This window comes from Macaca thibetana, chromosome 2 (genome assembly GCF_024542745.1).
Source record: "Macaca thibetana thibetana isolate TM-01 chromosome 2, ASM2454274v1, whole genome shotgun sequence".
NCBI lineage: Eukaryota > Metazoa > Chordata > Mammalia > Primates > Cercopithecidae > Macaca > Macaca thibetana.
In genome coordinates this window covers 61,422,112-61,449,600 of record NC_065579.1, presented here as the reverse complement: position 1 = coordinate 61,449,600, position 27,489 = coordinate 61,422,112, and the positions used below count along the sequence as shown (strand labels likewise).

Here is a 27,489-nt window from a genome sequence, read left to right as displayed (position 1 = left end):
AGGCACTATCGATACAATCATCAATAACAAAACAGATGCAGTCCCTGCCCTCAAAGAGCTTACAATCTAAGGAAGACAGAGACACCCACATCCACATTATCACAGATAATAAGCTAAAAAGGAAAACTGCAAGATCACAGCAATTTAGAAGAACCCAGTACAGCTTGAAGGATCTGGAAGAGCTTCCATGAGAAAGAATGGTTCTGGGCTGGGGGCTAAGGTTTTCTAGTGTAAATCAGGCAAAAACAGGTTCTAGAGAGCCTTGGAGAAAACATTCTAAGCAAAGGGAGCAGCGTGGACAAACCCGCTGGGAGGGAAAGGAACACAACCCATTTGAAAACATGTAAGCAGCTCACTGTGGCTGGGGCACAGAGGCAGTGGAGAGACAAGGCAAGAGGCCAGGCCACATGGGCCTTCCAGCAGAAGTAGTGTGGACTTCCTGCACTCTCCCGCACTTGTGAGGTCAATATTCAACACCCATGTGCTAAAACAGTCATATGGCAGTCAGAGCCTAAAGAACTAACAACTCAATAATGACACATGTGTTAGTCACTTCTCACTGCCATAAAGATACTACCTGAGACTAGGTAATTTGTAAATTAAAGTGGTTCAATTGACTCACACTTCCACATGGCTGGGAGGCCTCAGGAAACTTAAAATCATAGAAGAAGGCAAAGGGGAAGCAAGGCACATCTTACATGGTGGTAGGAGAGACAGAGAGCGTGAAGGGGAAGTGCCACACTTTTAAACCATCAACTCTCATGAGAATTCCCTCACTATCATGAGAACAGCATGGGAGAAACTGCCCCCATGATCCAGTCACCTCCCACCAGGTCCCTCCCTTGAACACACAGGGATTACAATTCGAGATGAGGATTTGGGTGCGGACACAGAGACAAGCCATATCAACACAATAAACTGTAAGTCAGAAAAACAGATGTAAACAGATGTAAATAAAGCTGCCAAGCTACCTTGCATGAGGAACGTACTTTCAATCTGTTCCCAAACATTTACACTTACAATGTCATGCCATGTACTTTAAACAATATAATCAGCTAAATACATTGGTTTAATATTTTGTCTAAAATATCTGCATTCCTTGACTTTAACAAACAATAGGTTAAGGCTGAAAAACATTAAAAAGTATTTAAAGTTTGTCAGAGAAGCTTCATACTCACATTTTATTTAATATAGAAAAACCACAAATGTTACTTAAAGTTCTACTCTGGAGAAAAAGCTACCCCCATAATCCTTCAATGACTGTAATTGGGCAAGTTCTCTTTATTCTAACTTGGGTATTCTTCTAGGCAATCTTCTGCATGAATAAAAGTTAAAATCAGTGTTTTTGTATTTTTTAAAATCAAAAGAAGACATCAAGTACTCCGTGTGCAGTGTTTTAATTTATCCATGTACATAGGCAATTATCACAATTTGAAGGTCACTTTTTAGTTATTAGACTATAAGAAAAACTGTACAGAAAGTTTATGCTATAAAATTACGTCCCTAATTACGTCGTGCTCAGTAACACAGAAATAAGCAATTGAAAAGGGTCATTGCTCAGCAATCCACATAACTACAGAGTACAGCGCAAGCTACTGGTCATGATCGGAAAGAAACTTCATACAAACATCTTCACATATTCCCCAGCATTATGCCCTACCACTAAAAGGAAGGCCTATGACAATGCCATTGTTTATTTTGTGTAACACAGTCCTTCTATTCCCCTCAAAAGATTTTTTCCTGCTATAAGATAAAAACAAGGCTGTATGCCTAAGATATATACCTAATGAAGATTATCTCAACAGAAGCTCCGATGTTTTCCATTTTTCACTGTCCTTCCTGAAGTTCACCTGGATGTTCCACAGCAATTTTCTAACCCTTTCATTGTTGATGAGCCCACTAAAAGTAGAATTCTTCAGCAACACACAATACAAAAGACACAGGCTAAAACAGGCCTCACGAATACACTTTGAAATAGGTATATTTGGATATAAATATAACTTTCTAGTCCACTATTTTTTCTAGTAACTAAACCGTAAATTTTTAAAAATGGAGGTTTTCAAACCAACGACGTGTTAAGCCCATTCTCATGACATATTCATTTAAACTTCTTATCTGCAAAACATAATGCAATAAATTATAAAAAGAAGAAAAAACATGAAACTCATCTGCCTTATAAAATGAAAACCAAGCATTACAAGACACGTAATAGCATATACTAAGCTACACATTTTTTTCTGAATAATTTTTTAACTCTTCTTGATTCTAAAAGTCACAAAAGATCAATGTAGAAAATCTGAAAAATATTCTGCTTTTAATTAATATTGAGGTTTCAATTAATATAAGGTTATTTCTAGCGGTATCTTCTCTGTTATACATAAGTATTTGGGTTTAAAATAAGCATGTGACAGCATACTTTTTCTTGAATAAAATTAGGATATTATATTTGTCTTTTTATCTTTTGTTTACTTAACATACAGCATGTTAAGTATCTAAGACATTAAAAATCCTTCTAAAACATGATTTTAACAACATATTACCTGGATGTGTCATGATATATTTAACCATTTTCCCTACTCTAAGACATTTATGTTGTTTCCAAACTTTTAACATGACTATCATGAAGATATTCAAAACTCATACTTCTGATTATTTTAAGATGTATTTGTTAAAAGTGAATTTAATATGGCCAAAACCACCCCATCTCAAAAAAACAGACTATTCTACCAGATTTTAACCTAGTCAAAAGTCACAAAACTTACAATCACACGGTATACATATTCACAAATATTTAAAATAATAAAAACTTCAATGTCTAAAAATATTAGAAATAACAGGAAACAGAATCACTATTATGTTTCAGTATACACTTTTAGAAAAAGAAGTTAACTTAAACACCACACTATATACTTAAATCTCTTCCGAATGAGTCAGAGAACACAGAACCACATATTGGTACCAGAAGAAGATGAAAAATTATCAACTGCTTAAGAAAAAGAAAATATCTGAGAGAATGGAAGGGTAAGCCCAGTCCAGGACCTTAGGATGATGGACTTTCCTCCAATAAATTACAAGTACTATAGATCGATCGATCAATCGATCAATCTCTCTCTCTCTCTCTGTCTCACAGAGAGCAACTTAAACCCAATTATTTTTTTCCTTCATTTTAAGCCTTAATATCCATTTTTAAACTTTCTGAAGAAAACAAGAATATTGTTATAGTAGTTCCACACATAATAGTTAGCTCTCAAAACTCAAGAAAGACTAATCTCTTAGAAGTTCAAACCCCAGGCCAGGCGCGGTGGCTCACATCTGTAATCCCAGCACTTTGGGAGGCCGATGTAGGCAGATTGCTTGAGCCCAGGAGTTCTAGACCAGCCTGGGCAACATGGCAAAACCCCATCTCTACTAAAAATACAAAAAATTAGCCCGACATGGTGGCACATACCTGCAGTCCCAGCTACTTGGGAGGCTGAGATGGGAGGATTGCCTGAGCCTAGGAAGTTGAGGATTCAGTGAACTGTGATAATGCCACTACACTCCAGCCTGGACAACAGGCGTGAGAATCAAAAAAAACTTCAAAACCCAAACCTTGAAATGAAATGCTCAAATTTAAGATTTCAAAAATAAAGACAACTTTTCACCCTTTTAATACTTACTCAGTATGGGAAAATTTTATTTCTTCCCTTTGTCTTGCAGAATAATTGAGGTTCCCACCTAAAATACAAATAAACACAATCTTTTCCATGTACGTATTATAAGTAAATTTCAACCATACACACATACATGCAACCATTTGCATAGATACACTGTATTTTAAGTAACAGAAAAAGTTATCGACAATGAAAAAGAAATGGTTTAACTACTAGAACTTTCCCAAAGGGAAAAAATGAAATTCTTGTGTGATATAAATAATCACCCCTTAATTTAAGCATTTTTTTTGAGTTTGGACTTGTGTATTGCTTCAGGACACTGTATTAATATTCAATAATAGTGAAAATTAAGAGAAATTAAAGGAAATGAACAGGTGTGGTGGCTCACGCCTGTAAATCCCAGGCTGAGGCAGGAGGACTGCTTGAGCTCAGGAGTTTGAAACCAGCCTGGGGAACATAGAGGGACCCCATATCTACAAAAAATTTTAAAAGTAACTGGGTGTGGTGGCACACACCTATAGTCCCAGCTATTTGGGAGGCAAAAGTGGGAGGATCACTTGAGCCTGGGAGGTTGAGGCTGCAGTGAGCTGTGATCGTACCACTGCACTCCAGCCTGGGTGACAGAGTGAGGCTCTGTCAAAAAAAAAGAAAGAAATGAAAAAAAAAAACGATTTTTTTAAAAAAAGGAAATGACCTAAAATTATTTACACAGAATGTATATTATATTCTACTAAACACATAACACTCTTTAGGGGCAAGCAGTTAGAAAAATTACTAAGGACAGCATCAAAATCTTATAAAGAACAACAACAACAAAATGCACTAATACATACAGTATGAATTAGCAAAAGAAAAAAAAATCTGCAATTTCTAATTCTAAACCAAACATCTTGAACCTTAAAATGTAAATTATAGCTATAAATGTGCTTATTCTGATTTTTTTTAATGTAAGACAATAACACAGAGGGGCTTTAGGTTACTTTTTAAATGCTATATTTCTTTATATTAATATAAAAATAACATCTAAGATTTTATATTATAAGAAACTGATCTGGCTAGAAGATTAACAAAATGACAGCAATTTTAATAAATATGAAGGCCCAGAAAACATAATTATATATTATATAATCAAATGTGTTTCCATCATTATAAACAGAAAGTCACTACCGCATGAACTAAAGCACTGGCCCCCAAAGAGGCAGACAACCCAGAGACCCCACAAGATGACCCACTGCAGTTTAAGAAGCAAATATCAGATCTTCTACTTACCCTGGGCACGATTCACCAAATAGAGTAAGACCACAGATAAAAGTGACACTAGGAGTGAAAAAACATACGGCCCTTAAAATAAGTATTTCTTCTCAATGATTCCTATGTAATCATAATCACAAAGTAAAGCTTAGACACAACCAAACCTTTATCAATTGGTATTTAAAATAAAAATATTATTCCCATTATTTTATTTTCCAAAAACACAAAAAATAAGTTACACACCATTTTCTCCAAGGGCTACTCAGCCCAGGAGTGGCAGGGCCAGAAACAAGGAAGTTGAGGCCCCTACAAAAAAGGGAGCCGATCCAGCCACAGCCCAGCCCTGCCCCTCCTTCCTCTCCCTTTCTCAGTGCTGGTTCTTTCATGGACCTACCAAAAACTCCTGCCAGCCCCTGATTGTTTATCATTTTAGAGGAAGCCAAACAGTAGTCTTCTGGGGGCTTTCAGTCCAAAAATGCCAGGTCCATTTTACAAATTTTAAGTAACCAAACATTAAAATGTGATCATTAGACTCCCAGAAGCCCATAGCCAATCAAGACCTCAAAATTCATGTTTTCCCTTGGCTTTTTCCCTTAATAAGTGAAGAACACTGTTTAATTTACTTTACAATAATAGGGCAGGCCTAGTGTTTTATTATTTTGGCTCATGCCTGTAATCCCAAAGGCAGGAGGAGCACTTGAGGCCAGGAGTTCAAGTCCAGTCTGGGCAACACAGTGAGACAGCATCTTCACAGAAAATTTAAAAATAAGCCAAGCATGGTGGTGCACACCTGTAGTCTTAGCTAGTATGGAGGCTGAGGTGGGAGGATCACTTGAACCCCACAGTTCAAAGTTACAGTGAGCTGTGATTGCTCTACTGCATTCCAGCCTGGACCACAGAGACAAATCCTGTCTCTAAAAAAGTAATGATAATAAAATAAAATAACGGAAAAACATAATCAAATGGTACAGTGCTTGCTTTGAGACCCGAATACATGTTGAACTGTGGACTGACATTTAACCACATGCTGCAGCATCAAAAATAGACAAAAAACATTTTATGACCTAATGTTTGAAATTCTTATATGACCCACTTTTTTAAACATTTATTTTTAAAACTTGATGTCCTTGTTTCTAAAACAAGCACATTTATTTATGAGATAACAAAATGCACTCAAGGCAACTCATAAGCAATTATCTGCAAATACCACACTTCAGGTATGGATAGTCTTTACTCCCTGTAAATAAAAACAAAGTTTGATAAAATCATCACTGTGGTTTGTCATTTTAAGCACAATATTGAAGTATAAAAGACATCTTGATGTGTTAAGGAGAATTTTCTTTTCAGATAAACACAATTTATATGTATTCTAAAGATTATGGACAAACGCTAATTTATTTTTATATTTCTTTCAAGTTTCCTAATGCTTCATATTTCAAACCAATGAAATTATAGGTAAAAACTAAATTACGGAGTAAAAATAAAAGTCACTTAAAACTGCCTAATGAATAACCATGAGCACTCACACCTAAATCACACCAATGTTTCCACATAGTTACACTAGGGATATACTCAGGACTCTTCAAATTGTTCCACTTTAAGTGGGAAAATGTTTTGTTTTTTTTTTAAACTGTAAATAGTTAAAAGAGAATATGAAACCAACTCCATCACTGCCTTTCAGGATAGGAATCTCCTGAAAAATGCCTGTGAATCTTCAGAGGGCTAGAAAGTCACCAGCTATGAAATTCTAATACACAGGCGAGAATTAGGCAAATCTGGGAGATATGCCTAAGTAAAAATAAGAACATTCTGTTATGTAGTAAAAGAAACAAAACGTTGTCACATGGAATACTCACAAGAAACACAGGCAATGAAGAACACTTCTAAAAACAAATACCCCCGAGAATCCAGTATCATACCAGCAATGATGGAAATGATGGCCAACCCAAGATTCTGAATGGACTGCATGCTACAATGGAAGAAATATAAAGACACATTGCATTTTCAAAAGGCTTCACACATAGGCTAACACTTCACTATAAATATTAGTATCTGTGAACCATATACTATTTGTGTTCAGAGATGTTTTCCACCAGGGATGACTTGACTAGATTTTGGATTGGTTTTTTTCCACTACTAGACTGCTCAAAGGTAAGGGAGCTTGCCTCATTAAGTGCAATGTGGATTCAATACCTCTGTGCTGAATGAAAGAAGGGCCATGCGAATACCAACCACAGGTGCGGTTTCCCCCTTTTGCCTTTCTGTGCCAGGGACTGGACTCAGCTTCTCACTGAGAAGCCTCACATAAACAGGCAGGGAGATTGTAACGTCAGCAAGGACCTCTTCTGGGTTAGCTTACTCCACTCCTCTTGCTGGAGGCTCTTTTGTGGCCACAACAGTATCTTAAATAGATTTACTGACTTTTCCAGTTATCTCCAGGTTCAGAGCTATCCCAGAAGCTGGATGACGACTAGATTCAGATCTGGAGTTTTATATGATAATTAAATTGACACAGCAGAGAGAGACATACACGATCCACAGTGTAAATACTTACAAGCCATATGCAGTTCCCAGCTGATGTTCAGGAACTACAAATGCCACCATTGGCCACAATGCACAGGCAAGCAATGAATAGGAGAGTCCCAGAAGACACTATAGAAAGCAATGCAGAAAAAGGTCACGGTCTTACATTAACCAAAAGGTGATTTTCTTTTAATGCAGATTAGCAAAAGTGACAGAGTAGTTAACATATAAATACTCAAGCAAATTTTGTTGTGATTAGGCTAAAATTCATATTCAAAATATACAAAAAAGTCTCTGCCCTAAGAGTATCCCTCTAGTGACAAGATACACGCTGTCTTAACCACTTTCATTTGTCATCATATTATATGCATATATAACTGGCTGGGGCCCAAGATGCAGTCAAGGACTAAGTAAGAAAATAAAGGTAATTTTTAAAAAGTTTTTACCAATGTTTCAGGCAAGCTAATTTTCCAGTATTTATCAGGAGTTACAGATTAGGCAGTCAAGGCAATATTATGCTAACAGTCCATCATCCTGCCTCTGAGTCACCAATACCCAGTAATCACCAACAATGCTTGGTAAACCTCACCTTATGCTGATTGTTCCTTCCATTAAAAAAGAAATATTGTGATTTAAACTTAAATAAGTATCACTTACACCTATCAGATTGGCAAAGATTAAAACAATGACAATGCCCAATACTAGAAAGAATACTAAAAAAAGTCACATTTGTATATTACTAAAGTTATAAATGGGTAGAAAGTTATTGGAGAAAGTTTCACAATCTTTACCAAGATGTTAAATATGCAAACCCCCTGCTGTAGCATCTCTACTTCTAGGAGTCTGTACTGTATCTGTTGAACACTTCTACAGAATTCCCACCCACTGCACAAATATTTATGTGCCAGATGTTCCTTTATTAACAGGTAGGAAACACAGCACTAGAGCCTCGGGTGTTAAAAATGACATTTTGAGGAACAATAACAAAAACTTGAATTCATTATCATTTTTAACCTACTAAGCAAGTCAAAGAAAAAGAAGAGTTACTGGTCCAACAGATTTTTGGTTTTTTGCCATCTATGATGGAATGTTTTCTTTTAAGTCACTTATTTTAGAAAAACAAATGGGACTAATAAGCATTCTGGCTTTTATAAGGCTACTTTATTTCAAATTCTCTTTCAGCACTGAAGTTAACTGGTTAAATAAACCAAATGAAATTAAAAGACACTTTATATGTTAATAATTCATAATTATATCTTAAAAAATAATTATTTTGTAGGAATTGGCATCAAGTCGTCATTTCCCCACTATTATAGGCCTTGTCATCTGAATTTGCTGAGCATGCCTACTTAGATGATCGTGACAGACTCCTTGCTGAAGCCCTGACCCCACCACGTGCTAACACAGACGTTACCATAGCAATCCAAGGATTCCACATCGTAAAGGCCAGCATCATGTGGGACACAAGAGTGGCTGCTACTGCGCAAAGAACCCAGAGGATGTTCTTCCCTGTTTTATCCACCAGGAGCCCAAATACTGGGGACATGGGAGCTGATATGACATATACAACACTGCCCAGAGAACACATAAGACATTTCATGAAATGCAACACAGCCAAATATCAGTTTCAAGAAAGTCCTGAAAATATCAGGCAAAGCAAATCCTAACTTATTTAACATTCTTATAAAATGCTCATCAAAAATTATAAAAAGCAGTCCAAGACTTCTTTGGTTTTCCACTAATTTAAACATGGCCACTCAGGATTCAAGTCCCAATGTAGTCCTAGTTTCACACTTAAACAATATTAGGTCACATACATCTTTTTTGCTTCTTATAACATTTGGTTATAAAGACCCACACTTCACATGCAATAGGCACTTTAAAAATTAATTTTAAAATACCTGTTAATTGCACTTGCTGCCTGGGAAGAAAATCCAAATTTCTCTGTAAAGAAAACTCTAAAATTAAAAAGACAGAGAAATTAGCACATTAGAGAGAAATACTCTGTTGTCAAAAAATAAAGAGTTGAATAAAAGTAACTCAATTTTAATTAGCTTTTTTCTTGATATTATTTTCCCACCTTATTTATATTCACCTTCAGGCAATCTGCTAAACTTCAATATTTACATTAATGTTTACTGACTAAATAAAATATGATGCTTGTTTTTTTCCTTCTCTGGTATGCAGCAAGCAATACACACACATTTTCAGAAAATCAAATATACTACTGCTTAAAAGCAGTACTGAATGGATTCTTCGCTAAATAATAAATAGGGTTCTTGTCTCAAATTATTTAAAAGGACAGCCTGACCTTAAAGGGTACAAACCATACACCTGCACAAACACACTCACATTGCTCTGCTTAAGCAGATGCCAATGCAAAAGGAGAGAGTAGAAGATAAAGCAAAGAAGAATTTGCTTTGGACCCAGAATTTAAGTCTGGCAGAATTACAGTCCTAATAAATGGAGATGTTCCCAGTCACAGTGCACCAATAAACAGTCTCCATTCTCAGTAAGAGCCTTTTAACCAAGGAATAAAGAGGGAATAAAAAAGAATACTAGTCTAAAATCAACTATTAAAACAAATCAATATTATGAATAAAAAATTATTAGGTATTGAAATGGTTTGGCTGTGTCCCCATCCAAAGCTCATCTTGAATTGTAATCCCCATAATCCCCAGGTTTCATGGAAGGGACCCTGTGGGAGGTAACTGAATCATGGTGGTGGTTCCCCCAAGCTGTTCTCGTGATAGTGAGTTCTCACGAGACTTCATGAATTTATAAGCATCTGGCATTTCTCCTGCTGGCACTCATTTCTCTCTCCTGCCACCACGTCAAGAAGGACGTGTTTGCTTCCCTTTCCGCCATGGTTATAAGTTTCCTGAGGCCTTCCCAGCTCTATGGAACTGTGAGTCAATTAAACCTCTTTCCTTTATAAATTACCCAATCTCAGGCAGTTTTTTATTAGCAGCAGAACAGTGAAGTAATACAGGTATTTCTTCAAAAGAATAATAAAAGTATAAAACCAATACTAAACCTTAAGCTAAACGAAAACGTATGTATATCCCAGGATATAAAGTAATTCCTGTGAAAATATAAACTATAACCAGAGAAGCAAGATTTACTGCTTTAACAACTACATTTATGTGATTGAACTCTCATGATAATTTAGACAAGAAATAATGGAAACAGAGAGAATACTCACTTCCCAAGTCCAATAAAAGGGAACACAGCAACATAATAGCAGACACAGATGATAAATATGAGCCACAGGGGTAAGGAGAAGTCCTTTACATCAGTTAATTTAATAACTTCACCTTAGAGAAGAAAAGGAAGACACTATCAGCATAATTTTGCATACCTAAGGAGCTTTCATCTATAGTCAAGATTATTTTTTAAAATCCTGTGGTTAATCTTTGCAATTCAGTTAAAAAAAAAAAAAAAAAAAAAAAAAAAAAACACACACTTTTCATTTCTGGGAAAACTTACAAAGACATAAGAAAAAGCAAAACCTAAGACTGGCATCTACCTTTCCTGCTCCCTTCCAAGAACAATAACCATTTTGCAAACACACAAAGTACAATCGAGAACATAAATTCTGCCAAAAGATTTAAGGGGAAAAGAAAATATATCTAAAAATTTAGAAAAGTGGAAATCAATTTGGAAATAAAAAATAAAAATTATGTCTTAAACTCCACCTGGTTTTACAACACTTCATTAGGAACTTATCTCATTGCAAAGTCTCACAAAGGCCATAATTCCCTGAAGTCCCATTCTTTCATTTAGACTTACCTGTTTTTCCTTGTTCTTTGTGAAGGATTCTCTCTGCTCTCTGATCCAAGTAGGCAAGAGCCAAGGCACAGATTAGTGAAAGAATACATGTTATACCCCCTAAATTAAAAAAAAAAGAAAAAAAGAAAAAAAGAAAAACAGACTTTGAAAAGCGAACCAAACAGAAGGTTCCTAAAGAGAAGTATGTTACATAAATAGAAGAAAACAGCAACTGAAAGGGATGTCACATAAAGACATGAGAAAAATCCGCAATTACTAAATCAGGACGAAAGAGGAAGAATACATTTAAATGCTCAGCAAACAGCAGTAGCTTTTACTGCATTATTTCACAGTCCAAAGTTAAAGATAAGAAGGAAAAGACTAGAAAAAACTAGTCTAGTCCTGTAATGCAGAATACAGACTGAAGAAAACTGATGAGCAGCTACTGAATTAGTCCTCATTTCTTCATTCAGTCTAAGCATCAATTGTCAATGGACACCAGGGAAAAAATGATGAAGCCAAGTTAGGCTCTTTAACTCTCTCTTCCTTCCGATGTTTTCCCAGAGTACACGGCCTTCGCTCCCGCCCTCTGGCAGCCCAAGTGCCCCATCCTCCCAAAGCGCAGTACTCTCAAGATCTTTCCTGTGAGATCAGCATTTCTCTCTAATTTCTCGATATTTTTTCTAGAGACGGGGTTTCACCGTGTTAGCCAGGATGGTCTCGATCTCCTGACCTCATGATCCGCCCGTCTCGGCCTCCCAAAGTGCGATACAGGCTTCACGGCAAACCCCGTCTCACTATACAAAAAAAAACTAGCCGGGCGAAAATCTTGGGACGATACCCGGGAAGAGTGCAATGAACGACTGCACTCCAGCCTGGGTGACAGAGCATGACTCCGTCTTCTAAAGAGTGAATAAGATACATTTCCAAAAGAAGCTTAATAAAATAAATGAATCTTTAATTGGCTGTCCTACTACAGCCTGGTTGAAAATTCGCTGAAATCAGCGTCAGTAGACATGAGCTCTAACGAGCTGAATCACCTTGGACATGGAACATAAGCTCTCTTGGATTCAATTTCCCCAGTTTTAAATAAGAGGATTTGACTTGATGATGGCACAGGTCTTTTCTGGCTCTAAACGTCTTACTCTAAAATTCCCCATTGTGGAGGAAATTAGATGGAATACTAAGAAACATTTAAGAGTAAAAAGGAGGTTTTAAGTAAGGCAATGGATTTGAGAGGAAGACTTTGAAAGAATCTTTAAATATGCTTGCCTGTTTAGGATTACCACTCCACTGCCTTCTTTTTACCAGGCTGTATGGATCAAGGAATTATAAGGAATAAAACACAGAAAGACAAATACTATTCATATGTGGAATGAATATATATATAAAAAATATTATATTATTCAAAAGAGAATAGGAAAGAGGAGGACAGGGAGAGATTAATCAAGGGGTACAAAGTTACAATTAGGAGGAGTAAATTCTGGTGTTCTATTGCACAGTAGGGTGACTATGGTTAACAGTAAGGGATTATACATTACAAAGTAGCTAGAAGAGAGGGTTTTGAGTGTAGTCACTACAAAAAGTGATAGATGCATGAGGTGATGGATATGCTATATACTCCGATTTGATTGTTATACAATGTATCTGTGTATGGAAACATCAAATTATACCCATAAATATGTATAATTATGTGTCCATTTAAAAATCGGGGAAAAAAGGAATAAAAGATGTGCACATCTTGGGCACAGAACTTTCACCCTATCATCACACAGGTCTCTCTAGAGCCCTGCAAACAGCCAAATGCACACCATGGGGTTCAATGAGACAAACTGCCTGCCCAGAGAAAAAGCAAAAGTGGTAAACCTAGAAAGCCTCGTGTCCTTCCCAGTGACCCACACAGCAACTAGCACCACAGAGCCTTGGCCAAGAGAACTTAGGGACAGTAGTGACCTATACAATCTTGTTGAAACAATTGTAATTTTACAGAAAAGAAAACTGAGACACAGAAGGTTAACTTCCTTGTCCAAGATGACAGAACTAGTTAGAGCTCGCATTAGAGCCCAGGGCTCCTGACTCCCAACTTAGTAGTTTTTCAACCATATCGTATCACATCAGACTTCCAAAAAATCTAAGCTCTCCAGGCACACTGACTGAAAAGGTCAGTATTTGATTAAAGAAAACAATTCTCCCTTATGCTATGGACATTTTTTCGGTTTGGTTGGTTTTTTGTTTGTTTGTTTTTGTTTTTTTTGAGACAGAGTTTCGCTCTTGTTGCCCAGGCTGGAGTGCAATGGCGTGATCTCAGCTCACCTCAACCTCTGCCTCCCAGGTTGAAGCGATTCTCCTGACTCAGCCTCCCGAGTAGCTGGGATTACAGGCATGTACCACCATGCCCGGCTAATTTTTGTATTTTTAGTAGAAACAGGATTTCTCCGTGTTCATCAAGCTGGTCTCGAACTCCCAACCTCAGGTGATTTGCCCACCTTAGCCTCCCAAAGTGCTCGGATTATAGGTGTGAGCCACCGCTGCTATAAACTTTTAATTAACATCTTACCTGAATAAATTCTCAGGTTGTTCTCAAAGAGTTTTTACATACATAAATCTCTTCGTAAGTATGAGATGCAAATGACAATATTAAAGTAGGCAACAGGCTGGGAGCAGTGGCTCACGCCTGTAATCTCAGCACTTTGAGAGGCCAAGGTGAGCGGATCCCCTGAGGTCAGGAGTTCAAGACCAGCCTGGCCAACATGGTGAAACTCTGTCTCCACTAAAAATACAAAAATTAGCCAGGCATGATGGCGGGAGCCTGTAATCCCAGCTACTCGGGAGGTTGAGGCAGGAGAATTGCTTGACCCTGGGAGGTGGAGGTTGCAGTGAGCTGAGATCGCGCCACTGTACTCCACCCTGAGCAACAGAGCAAGACTGTTTCAAAAATAAAAATAAAAATAAAATAAAGTAGATAACAACGAATAAGGCCATCTATTTTAAGAAATTTTAAATCCATTTTTAGAAAGTGGAAATTAATATACAAATGGGGTAAATGATAGCCTACTTCTAGTTGTGTCAAAGAGTTCATTAGAACCATGGAGATAACACTACAACCAAAGTAGACACAAATTCCAGTGTTCCTTCCTCCCTGCTACGATACTTCCTATGACAAGCTTTCGGGAGAAGGGAGATGTGGGACATGGGATTCACTCACCAATCATAAGTGTGATCCCAAGGGTTGTGTGACCAGCAGAACCTAACAAAGCTTCGATCTTAGAATACAGCCATCCCATGAGGTTCATGTTTACGGTACTTCCCTAAATGAAAAGGGAAAAAAATCAACAGTGTTTTCAATCATATATACCTCTGCTTTATTCAAAAAAAAGGGATTTGAGGTGGCTCAGAAATAGGTATAATAGGATCCAAATTAAACAGGAGGTAATTTCCTTAAAAAATACTACAAGAAAAAATTGACAAACCAAGATAAAGCCACAGATAATTACCACAGGAAAAAAAAAAGCCAATTTATTAGAAACTGCTAGTATAAAAAAATAACATAGTACATGTAGAACTTCCTACCAGCCAAAGCAAAAGTGAAACATGAGTTATAAAATCCAGCATATCTAAGACAAAAATATGTCAGTAACAGAAAAAGCCCAACTTTTCCTGGCACTGAAATCTGGGGAAAAACATCTTCCTCTGAATGTCCATAAAGAGGACAGTAAAAGTTATAATAGATGATTCTTCATTCATTTATTCATTCACTGAGCAATTACTGAGCCCCTATTACATGCCAGTCACTGTTTCAGGTATTGGGAATATAATAAAGAATAAAGTGGCCAGCCACAGTGGCTCATGCCTGTAATCCCAGCATTTTGGGAGGCCAAGGCGGGTGGATCACAAGGTCAGGAGTTGAGACTAGCCTGGCCAACATGGTGAAACCCTGTCTCTACTAAAAATACAAAAATTAGCCGGGCATGGTGGCACACGCCTATAATCCCAACTACTCGGGAGGCTGAGGCAGGAGAATTGCTTGAACCCGGGTGGCAGAGGTTGCAGTGAGCCAGTATCACGCCATTGCACTCTAGCCCGGGCAACAGAGCAAGACCCCGTCTGAAAAAAAAAAAAAGAAGAAGAAGAAGAAAGCATAAAAATATTGACAAGTACTTTTAAAAAATAAGAAAAAAAAAAGCTGGAAAGGAGAATATAAAATTGGGAGTGGAGGCCTCCCAACTGAAAGTGACTTTGGAGTGTAAACTTGCAGGAAACGAACTGTGGGGATATCTGAGGGAGGAGCACTCCAGGAAGAAGGAAGAGCCACTGCACAGGCCCCAAGAGGAGCTTGCCTGGGAGTTCAAGGAATGGCAAGGAGAGCAGAGGCTGGAACAGTGCAAATGGAGAAGGGAGAGGATGAGATGAGTTCCCAGAGAGGAAACAGTGGGAAGGGGAGTTACAGGAGGACTTTCAGTTTTTATTCTGTGTGAGATGGGAAGCCACTCGGGTTTGAGTAGAGAAGTGGCATGATACTGTGACAGACTCATACTGGCAGACTCACCCTACATTCAGAACAGACCACAAGGCAAAAGCAAAGGCACCAGTTAGGGAGCTATAGCAATAATCCGGAACAGAGACGATTGGGCCTAGCACTAGGTGGTCAGCAGTGGGCACAGTGGGAAGTGGTCAGAGCATAGATATATTTGTATATAAATTACCCTGAGTTTCTAGAAGGGAATCTCAGGGGCTTCTTAGAGGCACTTTAGGGATTATGAGAGTGGTAGGAAGATCTTGAGGTGAAATGAGCCAGATCTCAGGTAGCCACCTCAGTTTCAGCCAATGCTGCTCAACTTTTATCTGATTTATGTATTTAGGATCCATGTAAGATGATTTTATGATCAAAACGGCCAAGAGCTATTCCATTATAGGGCTGCTGGGGGTGACATAGGTTCCGTCTTTTTTGTGCTTCTCTTGTTCCCTATGTAGCCTCCAGAATGACCACAGAGGTCCTGACTTTACCTCTCCATGATTTTTCTATTGCCTGAGCTTTTGAGTTTGATTGCATTTAGACACCTGAACTATTAGTATATACCATATACCTTCAATGGACTTCTCATTTTTCCTAGTATTCATGTCTTAGCTCGGGATTGGAGATCCAGCACCCTTCTAATTTTCCTTCACTATTGTTACTTGAAAACTCATTATTTCAAGAAACATTTATTGGGCACTTGATAAGCCAGGTCATGTTATTTTATTTAATAGATATTTTAAATAGTTAATAGAGATTTTAAAGAGTAATTTAATAGATATTTTGGAATGAAAGGATTATTAACTCAACATCCTGTCTTTGAGGAATTTACATATACATACATATATATATATGTTTTTTTGTTTGTTTTTTTTTTTCGGTGAGACGGAGTCTCGCTCTGTCGCCCAGGCTGGCGTGCAGCAGCGTGATCTCGGCTCACTGCAAGCTCTGCCTCCCGGGTTCATGCCATTCTCCTGCCTCAGCCTCCCGGTAGCTGGGACTACAGGCGCCAGGCACCCGCCACCATGCCGGCTAATTTTTTTTGTATTTTTAGTAGAGACGGGGTTTCAGTGTTAGCCAGGATGGTCTCGATCTCCTGACCTCGTGATCCACCCGCCTCAGCCTCCCAAAGTTTTGGGATTACAGGCGTGAGCCACCACACCCAGCCATGAATTTACATTTTTGATGATATTAAAGAAAGCTTCCAGTAGGTCTCTGTTTACCTTTTTGTTCATTTGAGTAACACCATTAGCTAGTATTTTATAAGAAACAGCCAAGTGAAATTTGCTACTGTATTTGCTATGAGAATATTGTTGAAGGCATGTACATTTCACAGTCTTCAATAGTGTCTGGCCTATCAATAGTATTTCAAGCAGTTGACATCCTCTCCACCTTGATTTCTTTTCTTGGGTTTTGGGATACCACAGCCTGTAGTTTCCCCCTTGCCTTTCCGCCCATCCCAGTGGAGCGCTTTTGTTGGCTCCATCTCGATCTTCTCAACCTGCAAATGTGGGAAGTGCCCCAGGGCTTGGTAACTGACATCATCTCTTTTCTTTCAACATCCACACTCTTGGTGATTTTACTTACCAAGTTTTGCAATTTTAAGTAGCATTTTCCTTGCTCCTGAACTTATATCACTTGTCCAGATTTTTCCCTGAGTTCTACACCCATATATGCAACTGCCTACTCAACATTTCCACTTGGACGAATGGCAGGCACGTCTAACCTAACATGACCAAAACCCAGTTGCCTTTAACTGAAGATGTGAAAACTACAGCAGGAGCTGGTTTGGGGGATGGTGCGCAGAGTATCAAGCACTAGGTTACAGTGCTTACAGTTGCTTAGGCAAAACTGTGCAGTCATCCTGACTGCTTTCATCCTGACTGCCTCCGCCGTTTTCCCCCACACTCTACATATTTTCCATTAGCAATCCTATCAGCTCTCTCATCAAAAGAATATACATACGTAGAGAAAGAGAGAAACTTAAAGCTCCTCAGAATGCAGCTTAGTGAATTATAGCTAACTTAAAATGACACAGAAAAGAACCTGATGTTCTAGTAACCAGAATGAAGTCAGTTGAGTCTTGCTCAACTGATTTCACTTCCTTCTTTAAAACGTTATTGGACAACTAGATTCACAAACTGCCACAAACATATATTGACTTGCACAAGACTCGTAGTGAAGCTTTAGGAATATCCTTATAGGTAAAATTTAGAAAACTTGGAAAACCACAAGATTTACCAAAGAACTACAAATTCAAATATTTCGCTGTTTCCTATCAAAGTGATAAAGTAATTTTTTAAAAGTAATTAATAGCCTGTACTATCAATGCTACAATAAAAGGGATCCTCTCATATCTCACAGATGGGGATGTAAACGTCTCTGAAATGATAATGTGGAAGTATCTCTCAATAGTCCTCAGATGACCTAACAAATACTCTGACTTAATAATTCCATTCCTAGCCACTTAGCCTAAGGAGACTAAAAGAGATGCATAGAACTTTCACAGCGAGAGTGTTAGACTATAGCACTATTTATAATAGTGAAAAATCAGAAAGAACCTACATGTATAAAAATATAGAAATACTCACATATTATATTCAAGTATTTTTATATTGAATTTCTTATTCCCTGAGACTATGTTGTATTTTCATGACACTTATTAAAAGTCGAAGAGTCTGCTCGCCTTGGCAGCACATATACTAAAAGTCAAAGCTTGAAAACTTGATGTTTAGTGGCAAAAAAAAAATTTTTTTTAACACTCTATTCATGGGAATGAGGGAAAAAAACCTAATGGGATTTGGGACTGCCAACACACCTTATAGTCTGCATTAATAAAAACATAATGTTGTCTTTACAAAAATTACAAAAATTAGCTGGGCGGGGTGGTGCACATCTGCAGTCCCCACTACTCTGTAGGCTGAGGTGGGAAAATCACTTAAGCCTGGGAGGTCGAGGCTGCAATGAGCCGAGATAGCACCACTGCACTCTAGCTTGGGCAACAAAGTGAGACCCTGTCTCAATCAAACAAACAAACAAACAAAACCCATAATGTTTTTCCCCCTACATAGCCTCTAAGACCAAACCTGAAACACCATGATTATCTCTAGGTTCCAAATATAAACAGGAGTACTGGCTAACTGAGATAAGTTCAGAGAGGCATGAGCACCACAGTAAGGGAGCTGAGATCCACGTCATATGGCTCAGACAACCACAAGAAATGAGCACATATAACCAAGAACTTAAGAGCTGTCTACAAAGGAGCAAAGCGTTGATGCACAGCAGAGGAGGTAAACTTTACCTACAGACAGCAAAAGTCAGAGCCATCAGTAAAAGCTACTCGTAAAGGGAGGTTTCATCGCTATGTGAGGTTATGCTTCATAAAGTTCATTGAAGTAGGTGGGCTGCTTCATCACAGAGCAAGCTTGCAATCCCTCGAAATACTGCAAACAGAACCTGGACAGCCATAGGTGGAGAGGTTCTAGCAGGGATGCCAAAAATGGGTAAGAAATTAGACAACAAAACTTACAGGATCCCTCCCTATGCTCAGATTCTTTGAACTAATGAATGTACATAGCCATTTTAGACTGTTTGCTAGATGAAATAAGGTTAGGAATGCTTTACTCAAGGTAAATGCCATGCTGTGTTCTAGAGAAATCCATAAAAGTTAATATCTAATTTACCATACACAAATCCATTTCATCCTGTGATTTTTAAGAGATAACTATAAGATTTAATCTTTTGCTTCCCATTTGGCTTCATCAGGCTTTTCATTATACTTACAATTCTAGCCATGCTAAGTTGAAGTCCAAACACCAGGTTTAATTCTTTGCCTTTAAACCAGCTCACAGCATATGTATTCTGGGCAACTGCTAAGGACTCTCCACCAATCCTAAAAATAGAAAAAAAAAAAACAGAAGTCACAACTTTAAAGAAATACTACAGTTAGCATGGCACTTCTCCTATCAAGAGATAGGGTCTCTGTCCCCTCCCCTTGAATCCTAGTGGGCTTGTGACTATTTCAACCAATAGAATATGGTGGAAATGAGGCAGTGTGATCCCAAGGCTCAGTTATAAAAGGTGACATCATCCTTTCACTCCGACCCTCGCACTTGGAGCCCTGAGCCACTACCCCCATGCTGTGAGACAGCAACCCACAAAGAGAGGCCACATGTAAGTGCCCCAGTCAGCAGTCCCAGTGTTTGAGGCATCCCAGTCCAGGTGCCAAACATGTGAGTCAATAAGCTTTCAGATGATCTCAGCTCCCACCCTCCCATGAATCTTTCCAGCTGAGGCCCCAGACACTGGAGGCAAAGACAAGCTGTCCTTGCTACACTTTGTCTGAATTCTTGCCCACAAAGTCTGTGAGCATAATGAAATGGTAGTTTTATACTGCTAAGTGTTGGAGTCACATGATATACTGCAATAACAACCATGACAGGCAATAAAAGGAGTCATCTTGGTTACGACATTACCATCGATATTATATAAAATGCAGATGTGGGAAAAGTGGTCCGTGCTTTGTGAAAACATAAAAACTCACACTTTTCAGAATATGCAAAGCTCTCCATCAATCAATCCCCCCATTCACTTTCCATATTCAACACTCTCCTACTTCCTGGGTTTTAATTTTCCTTCAGTAAGTTTCAATATTTACGATTCTCCTCCAAGCACCTTCAGTTAGGAGCTTCCTTCCTCCATATCCTTACACTGAGGCCACCTCAGTATTAAGGACTAAGAAAGAGTCTTAAGACAACTAAGAAATACTCTTATTTCTTGTGACTCTGTCCTAGCCCAAAAATATTTTCCCTCTCTTCTGCTAATCCAAATCCTGTACTTCTATCAAGGCCTACTTCATCTGTAAGGCCATTTCTGACCACGTTTCTGTTTCTGAATCCCTGTCATACCTTTACATACATTCTGCTTCCTTCTCTCTCACTTATGGTACTTCTTGTGGTATGTCATCTATGTCTACGTGCTCCTGATACCTGTGCAAAGCTTGAATAAGTTATGCTTTTAAGACTGAGTCAGTTCTGTCATCTGGGTCCCTCAGGGCAGCAAGCCCAAGGCTGGTCTCAGAATAGGCTTACTGAACAGACAATGCAATTCAGGTAGAACAACTGGTCTATAAGAATTCACACAAAATAGTCAGCTTACACATATTGTGATCATTCAAGCAAAGCTCTTGGACAGGGTTGAAAGGACCCTCACATCACTCGCTAAGAAAGAGTGAAATGTCCATTAGTCACCAACCTAGAAATCGATGGTCTATACTTTTCTAAATGTGTTTCAAATCATCGTCTTTAATACAACAGAACAGGCAAAATGTCTGGGAAAAATGTCATTTCTAGAGAACTATTTAATACTCAAACCCCACACAGAGTTGATTAGGACCACTCAAAATTGTTGCATATTTTAAAGGAAAACTAAGACAACTAAGAAATATTCTTATGCATATGAAGCTAGGTTTCAAGGATTTGAAGTAATTCCCCAGAAGAGACAATGTTTTTTAAAGATCTTTCATAGATGAACACTAAAACAGTAATACATTAGGATAAATTAAATTATGCATAACTTACCCAAATACAAATCTTCCAAATTCCATCAGCCAAAACACATTAAATATTCCACCCAGAGCAAAAACAACCTATAATGTAGAAGTTCATGTCAAATCAATGAAAAAGTAAATTCAAGGTATTAAAAAGAAGCAAAAGGAATGTGATAAATCTCAACTTCTACAATGGTTTTAATATTCCTCCTTAATAAATCTGTGAAGTTCAAATATTAATGTTCATTTATTTCAAGGCTTAAAATAGACTATGGATTATATCACATGGGCATTTATGGGTTCTGCTTAATTAAGCTAGATATTAATTAAACACATCTTTGCCAACTGAATTAATTAGATAAGAATTTATAAGTCACTGTCAATCATCAATGAATGTTTTGACCTTCCTTACCTGTCCAATGCAAACAAAGCAGCTAAAAATGATTGTGCCCCATCTGGGAAAGAAAGAATGAGAATGAGAATGAGAAAGAGAAAGAGAAAAAAAATCTTAATTTCTGTTTACATTAGTATTCGTAATCACAAAGTCCTTTAGTAGTAATTCATTTTGGTTCTCTTTGCCCCCTCTGCATTTCCTCCAAAGAAAGAAAAATAAAGGGCTCATCTCCCTCTGAAGCCAGCAACTCTCAGGCTAAATGCGAATCTACAGAAGTCTGGACTTCTAAGGGGATTTCAGAGGCTTCAGCAATGGCATATATTAGTTTAAATCATTATCATCGCTTAAATAAAGCTAATCAACTAATCTTCAAGAAGTTCCCAGGGTCAAAACTATTTAAAAATGTAAATTCTTTAGAAAATTTCCATTAAGAGTTTAGGATTGATTCCAAGGAATTTTACAGTAAGTAATTTTAAGTGGTTATAATTCTTGATAACTAAAACCGATATTTAAAAGGACAAATATCATCCATGTTATACAAATCTAACATCCCACAATCTGGACATCTGATTAATGTTGCCCTAGAATAATAAAAGGCCAGTATTAGAAGAGTCCTTAAAGGCCATCAGGGTAAACCATACCTCTTAAATTTAACTCTCTCTCAAGATGCTTGTGAAATGGCCATGCCGTGTTCTACTGAATGTTCTCTAGCACTGGAAAACTCACTATGGTCCCAAGACAATTTTTGTCATCTCCTGCCAATCTGACCAAGCAAACTCCTCATATTAAAAGGAATCTGTTCCCCAGAAGCTTCAAGCTAATTCTCTTGAGACCAAACAAAATAAATTTAATTCTTCCTTCATATTCTAACTCTTCAAAAATTTGAAAGGTTAGTCCCCAGGTGTAAACTCTTAAAGTTTCTTTAATTTTTATCCACTAGACATGGTTTGAAGACCTTTCATCATCTTGGTCTCTGCCTTCTGAAAATATTCCCAGTCTATATTCCTCTTCAGTTTCACTAACAACATACACACAATAATAAGGACGAACAGTGGCAAAGCTTACGGTGTTATTCCTTCCTCAGCATCTAATAGAAGTGGTCACAGAATGTTTTATACCCCAAGGAAAGCAGAAATAGAAAATCTCACTGGGGCTGGAAGAAGCACACACTATCTATGTGCCAGATACTGTACATCCATCTCTCACTTAATCCTCATAACCACCTTGCAAGGCAGGAAAAATGAGAGAGCCGAAGCTCAGGAAGCTGCAAACAGCTCAGAACAGCCAGGAAGATGACCAAGTGGCAATGATGGGATTCAGAACCTGGTTTATCTGATTCCCCAGGGTGAGTATAATTTTCCTATAGATAACTGATGGTTACCTTATACCATCAGCATTTTCTAGTCCTGACCTTAACTGAAATACCAAGTTTCAAAAACCAATTCCAGAGATACAAAAATTGTTTTTTAAAAACTCATGCAAATTATCATAGTTAATACAGAACTTTATTCAGTTCTTTCTAGAAATACCTTAATCTAGCTCTGTATTTTTCTAACTGTCAGGTAAGATTTACCCATAGTTTCTTTACAAGCTTACCGTATTCCAAATACTCGGTCTATCAAAAAGCCACCAAAGAAACACAAAACTACATTGGGCCAAGAATACCAGGCATACAGCAGCATGAATTTCGTGGTATTCACTTGCATATCCTATATGAAAAGAAAATAAAACCATTTTTTCCCAAATAGTTAAGTTTAGCAACTAACAAATCAAAATATGACAATCTAAAGTGGAAAGCAGTTACATTCTCCTTTCTGTAAAGGGCAAGTTTTTTTTTTAACCATTTGTAAGTCTCACTAACTTCCTTGAGAATCTCATGAAAGCTATGGCCCCTGACCCAGAAAAATAGTCACACCTGGGAACCCTGGGAACTTCTTGAGTTCACATGCCATTTCAGGGGCTTCCTGGATTCTAGGATCAGACACACTGCTACAGGGGCCACTTCTGTCTATGTCTTCTATATACTACCTGCATTGGGACTTCACCCACATATACAAGGATAATCTCAGCCTATCCCTACCTACCCCACCCTCTCTATCCCCTCAAGCATGCTCCTCCTACTTCCTTTCTCTTTCATTCTAGAATGAAAAGGGCCAACCTATGCATTTTCCCTGTGCAAAGGTTAAAAAGAACCTACAAAGAAAAGAGACTATCTAAATACCTAAAAAACTGTAAATCAAGTATGTTTTTACAATACAAAACTAGACTAAAAATCCTGACATGGACAATCCTCTGCAATCAGTATCCACATTTAAAAAACAAAATAACAACTAAAACCTATTTAAGAAGGCAAAAAGCTATCTTACCAAATCATTTGTCATTCAGTTGACTAAGTGCTGGGAGAGTAAAATGCAAACAAAAACCTGCTCGTATTTTTGACAACACTGTGGAAATACCACATAATTATTTATCTAAGGTCTGAAACAATTTCAAGTCACATATGTGCTATAAATGAATTATTTGTGGTAACTCATTTCAACTGAGTTTCAACAGATATATATCTGAATAAATGGGCTGAATAAAGTTCAACCCCTTGCAACCTGTGGATCTGGTGACTACAGATGTCAAAATAGATTCAGTGGACACTTCAGATTAGGCCACTTGAGGGTTGATAATGCCTCCACCGCTACACTTGCTCTAAAGAAAACAAAAGAAACAAAGGTGAAAAATCAACTTACTCGTTTAACTTGAGTCTGAAGGGCAGCAGGATTATCATAGCAAAAATAGCTGCCTAGAAAAGAGCAAATACTTTGTAGTAATAATACTTTCCATATAAAGGTTTCAAGTTGCAGTTACTACTGAAATTACAATTTTAAATGGTGATACTATGGGTTGACACTACAGAAATATTTCTGAACCACTTCCTTATCCACCAGTATTTTCTAAGTTATATCAAATAACTTCCATAAATTAGTAGTGTTCATACACAGCAAATATTGGGAACCTGAATTAATAAGTCAACAATCAACAATTAAATGTTTTTCTATTTTACTTTCATCATGCTTCACACATACTATTTTATTAACATCTTCATGAAGCATCTATATTTTATTTCCTTATTTACAAACACACGTACACTAAAAACTTTACAACCTCATCAGTTTCCTAATAATGTTAGCTTAAGGACAAAGGAATGGAGTGTAACCATTCTTACAAAACCAATATTTGAAACAAGTTCTCTAATTCTACAAACTACCCCAAATCAAATAATTTAGTGAATACAGGGCCAGGAATGCAAAAAAAAAAAAATGAAACTGAAAATTCTAAAGGATTAAATTAAAGAATGTCTTTGGGGGAACTGGAAAGAGAGAAGTAGGAAGAGATCTGATCATGCATTCAGATTTATTTTAAAGATAAAATAATTGAGATTCCTTGGTAGGCTATAAGATAATGTTGTCTCCATAGCTCCACTAACTCTACAAGTACACGAGGCTATTGGTTCTAATGACAATAAAAAATTGTCATTAGAAAGGTATGAATCTGGCTTCTGAAATCTAGACAGATAACCAGAATTTACCAAAAACTGTCTGCTCAAGTAGGGACAATTTTTTTAAATGTTTTATTGTTGTTCTTTCTTTGTTGTTGTTGTTGTTGTTTCTAAACCCTGCTTTAGTCGCTTTTAAGGATTCAATGTCCTGCTTTAAAGCTAATGGATGGGCATCATCTTCTAAAAACAGGTGAGGGGGGTGAAAAAGAGTTGCAAGAAAACCAAAGCCCAAAGCATCCTTCATGTCTACTTATATGTTCAGCAGTAGCATAGTTATCCACCATAATGTTCTTAAACCTGCTGATTACACGGGCTCCAGCTAGCCTCCTGAAAAACACATTCATACCGAATTAATATTAGAATATTTGCTTAATAAATTAAAAACCGTAACATAGGAAGGAAAATCGTTTTCTAATTATCAAGAAACTGTTTTCAGAGACATCATCAGATTTCATAAGTGAAACCAACCACTGTCAAGACTACCACACGTTCAGTCCAATATGATTGCTTCACAGTGGCAGAGTGGAAGATTAAGAGAATAACATCCACTCACTGAAGCTATCAGCAAGACACACTCATACATTTTCTCAAAGAGGGTTAAAAATATATAAAAGACTGCCGACGAAATCATTTATGTTTTTTAAACGCTGGACAACATTGTAAGACTCTGTGTCTAAAAATAATAATAATAAAGCCGGGTGTGGTGGCGCCCGCTCTGCAGTCCCAGCTACTCGGGAGGCTGAGGCGGGAGGATTGCTTGAGCCCAGGAGGTGGAGACTGCAGTAAGCCACGTTCACAGCACTGCACTCCGGGCTGGGTGACAGAGCAAGCCCGTCTCACCTAAAACCAAACAAACAAAAGTCGTTTAGGATCAGTTAAAGCTTTCTGAATTTCCTCTGACCACGTGTGCCAAGAGAGGAACCTTGAAAATCTGGAGTTACCTTCATATCTATGGCCTCAGGGGCGAGTCGCTAGCCCCTGGGGCTTACTGAAGAGCAAAGGAGCGCGACAAAACTTGCCAGGCTCAGCCCCTCGACCTCCACGTTCCGGACGCGGAGTAACTAGCAACATCCACAGGTGTGGCTGGAATCGCAAAGGGCAAAATGAGGAGGCCCAGGCGCTTAAGGCAGAAGCTGCGCTGAGGCCCCGTGGCACCAGTGACCACGATGACGATCTACCTCGAAGAGAAAGTCGGGAACTCCTTAAAGATCAGCCCCAACCCACCCGGCCGGCTCACCGAAGCCAAGGAAGCACATCAGTAACAGCACCAAAAGCCGGTGCGCCAGGCGACTGGGGTCGCAGAGGGCCGGCAGGGCCCCGGGGGCGGCGGGGGCACCCCTGTCAGCCTCGTCAGGGCCGCCTGCCAAGAGCGCCCGCGCTTCCTCATCTTCCTCCTCCATTGCGCTCGCAGGAGACGGAGAGAGGAAAGCAGTGACAACCCCAAGCCCCAGCAGGAAGCAGCGCCCGCAGAGCACAACCAAAACGGCGGTCACATGACTCCGGGCGTTCACGTGACGCCCCGGCAGGTCACGCAGGGCCACGCCCATGTGGGCGGCCGCGAGCGCTGGGAGCCTGGACCCAGCGAGCGATGAAAAGGCGTGGTGCGGTTCGCTTTCCCTGGGTGATTGTGTTGGTGTGACTGAGGCCCTGGAGGTGCCCACTTCCAGCTTTCCACTAATTACCGCACTGTCTTTTCGCTTCCTGCCCCGCTGACGCGTACACCTATTTCAGACTCAGCGCAGCTCCGCGGGGAGAAAGTGCGGGCCTCCCTCTCGGCTCCACACCAGACTCCGGAGTGGTTCGACCTGCGCTGGGGTAGCCAAGACGCGCGCTGCCCTTCTCCCGGCACTGCCCTTCCCAGCGTCTTTGACCACTCTTAATACCCACAAACTTGGTTGGACAACTTCTGATGTGTCCAGCCATGTGTCACGTACTGGGAATACAAAATGGAATGAGGCAAGCTCTCTGACCTCAAAGATTTCAGAGTTCAGTTAGAGAAATCGACAGAATCTAGTACTTTTAAAACTCAACATGATGAATGAATGTGGTGAGAACAGCGGCAGAAAATGGCACTGAATTTCACAGAAATATCTGGAAAGGGCATTTGAAAAGGGGAGAAAAGGTGCACAGTTTAACCAGCTTTCGGGGCAAGGGAGTGAGGGGCGCTGAAGCTCCTTGAAGTTGAAACCCAGGATAGAATGAGTAAGAATGAGCCAGTCAGGGTGCTTGTTTGAGTGGGTTGGTGGCGGGGGGGGGCAGTTACGAGGGATAATAAAGACAAAAGCATGA

The 27,489-nt window shown here is 38.7% G+C and overlaps 1 protein-coding gene across 2 annotated transcripts; it reads right to left on the bottom strand.

The window, feature by feature from the left end:
- Window positions 1-1,381: 1,381 nt before the first annotated feature.
- MFSD1 (major facilitator superfamily domain containing 1) lies at window positions 1,382-27,489 on the bottom strand. 2 transcript variants are annotated; one of them, XM_050779871.1, is made up of 16 exons: window positions 26,438-27,489; window positions 24,392-24,444; window positions 23,250-23,362; window positions 21,672-21,714; window positions 21,291-21,358; window positions 19,495-19,603; window positions 14,404-14,506; window positions 11,220-11,318; window positions 10,633-10,744; window positions 9,329-9,385; window positions 8,842-8,998; window positions 7,459-7,556; window positions 6,761-6,873; window positions 4,923-4,970; window positions 3,660-3,717; window positions 1,382-2,115 (listed from the first exon to the last, which is right to left on the bottom strand). In XM_050779871.1, exons 1-16 carry the CDS (start codon window positions 26,745-26,747, stop codon window positions 2,112-2,114), a joined length of 1,545 nt encoding a protein of 514 aa, XP_050635828.1. In that variant the 5' UTR covers window positions 26,748-27,489; the 3' UTR covers window positions 1,382-2,111. The 2 variants fall into 2 exon arrangements, with proteins under 2 accessions (XP_050635828.1, XP_050635829.1); XM_050779872.1 differs by having other exon boundaries at window positions 26,142-26,524.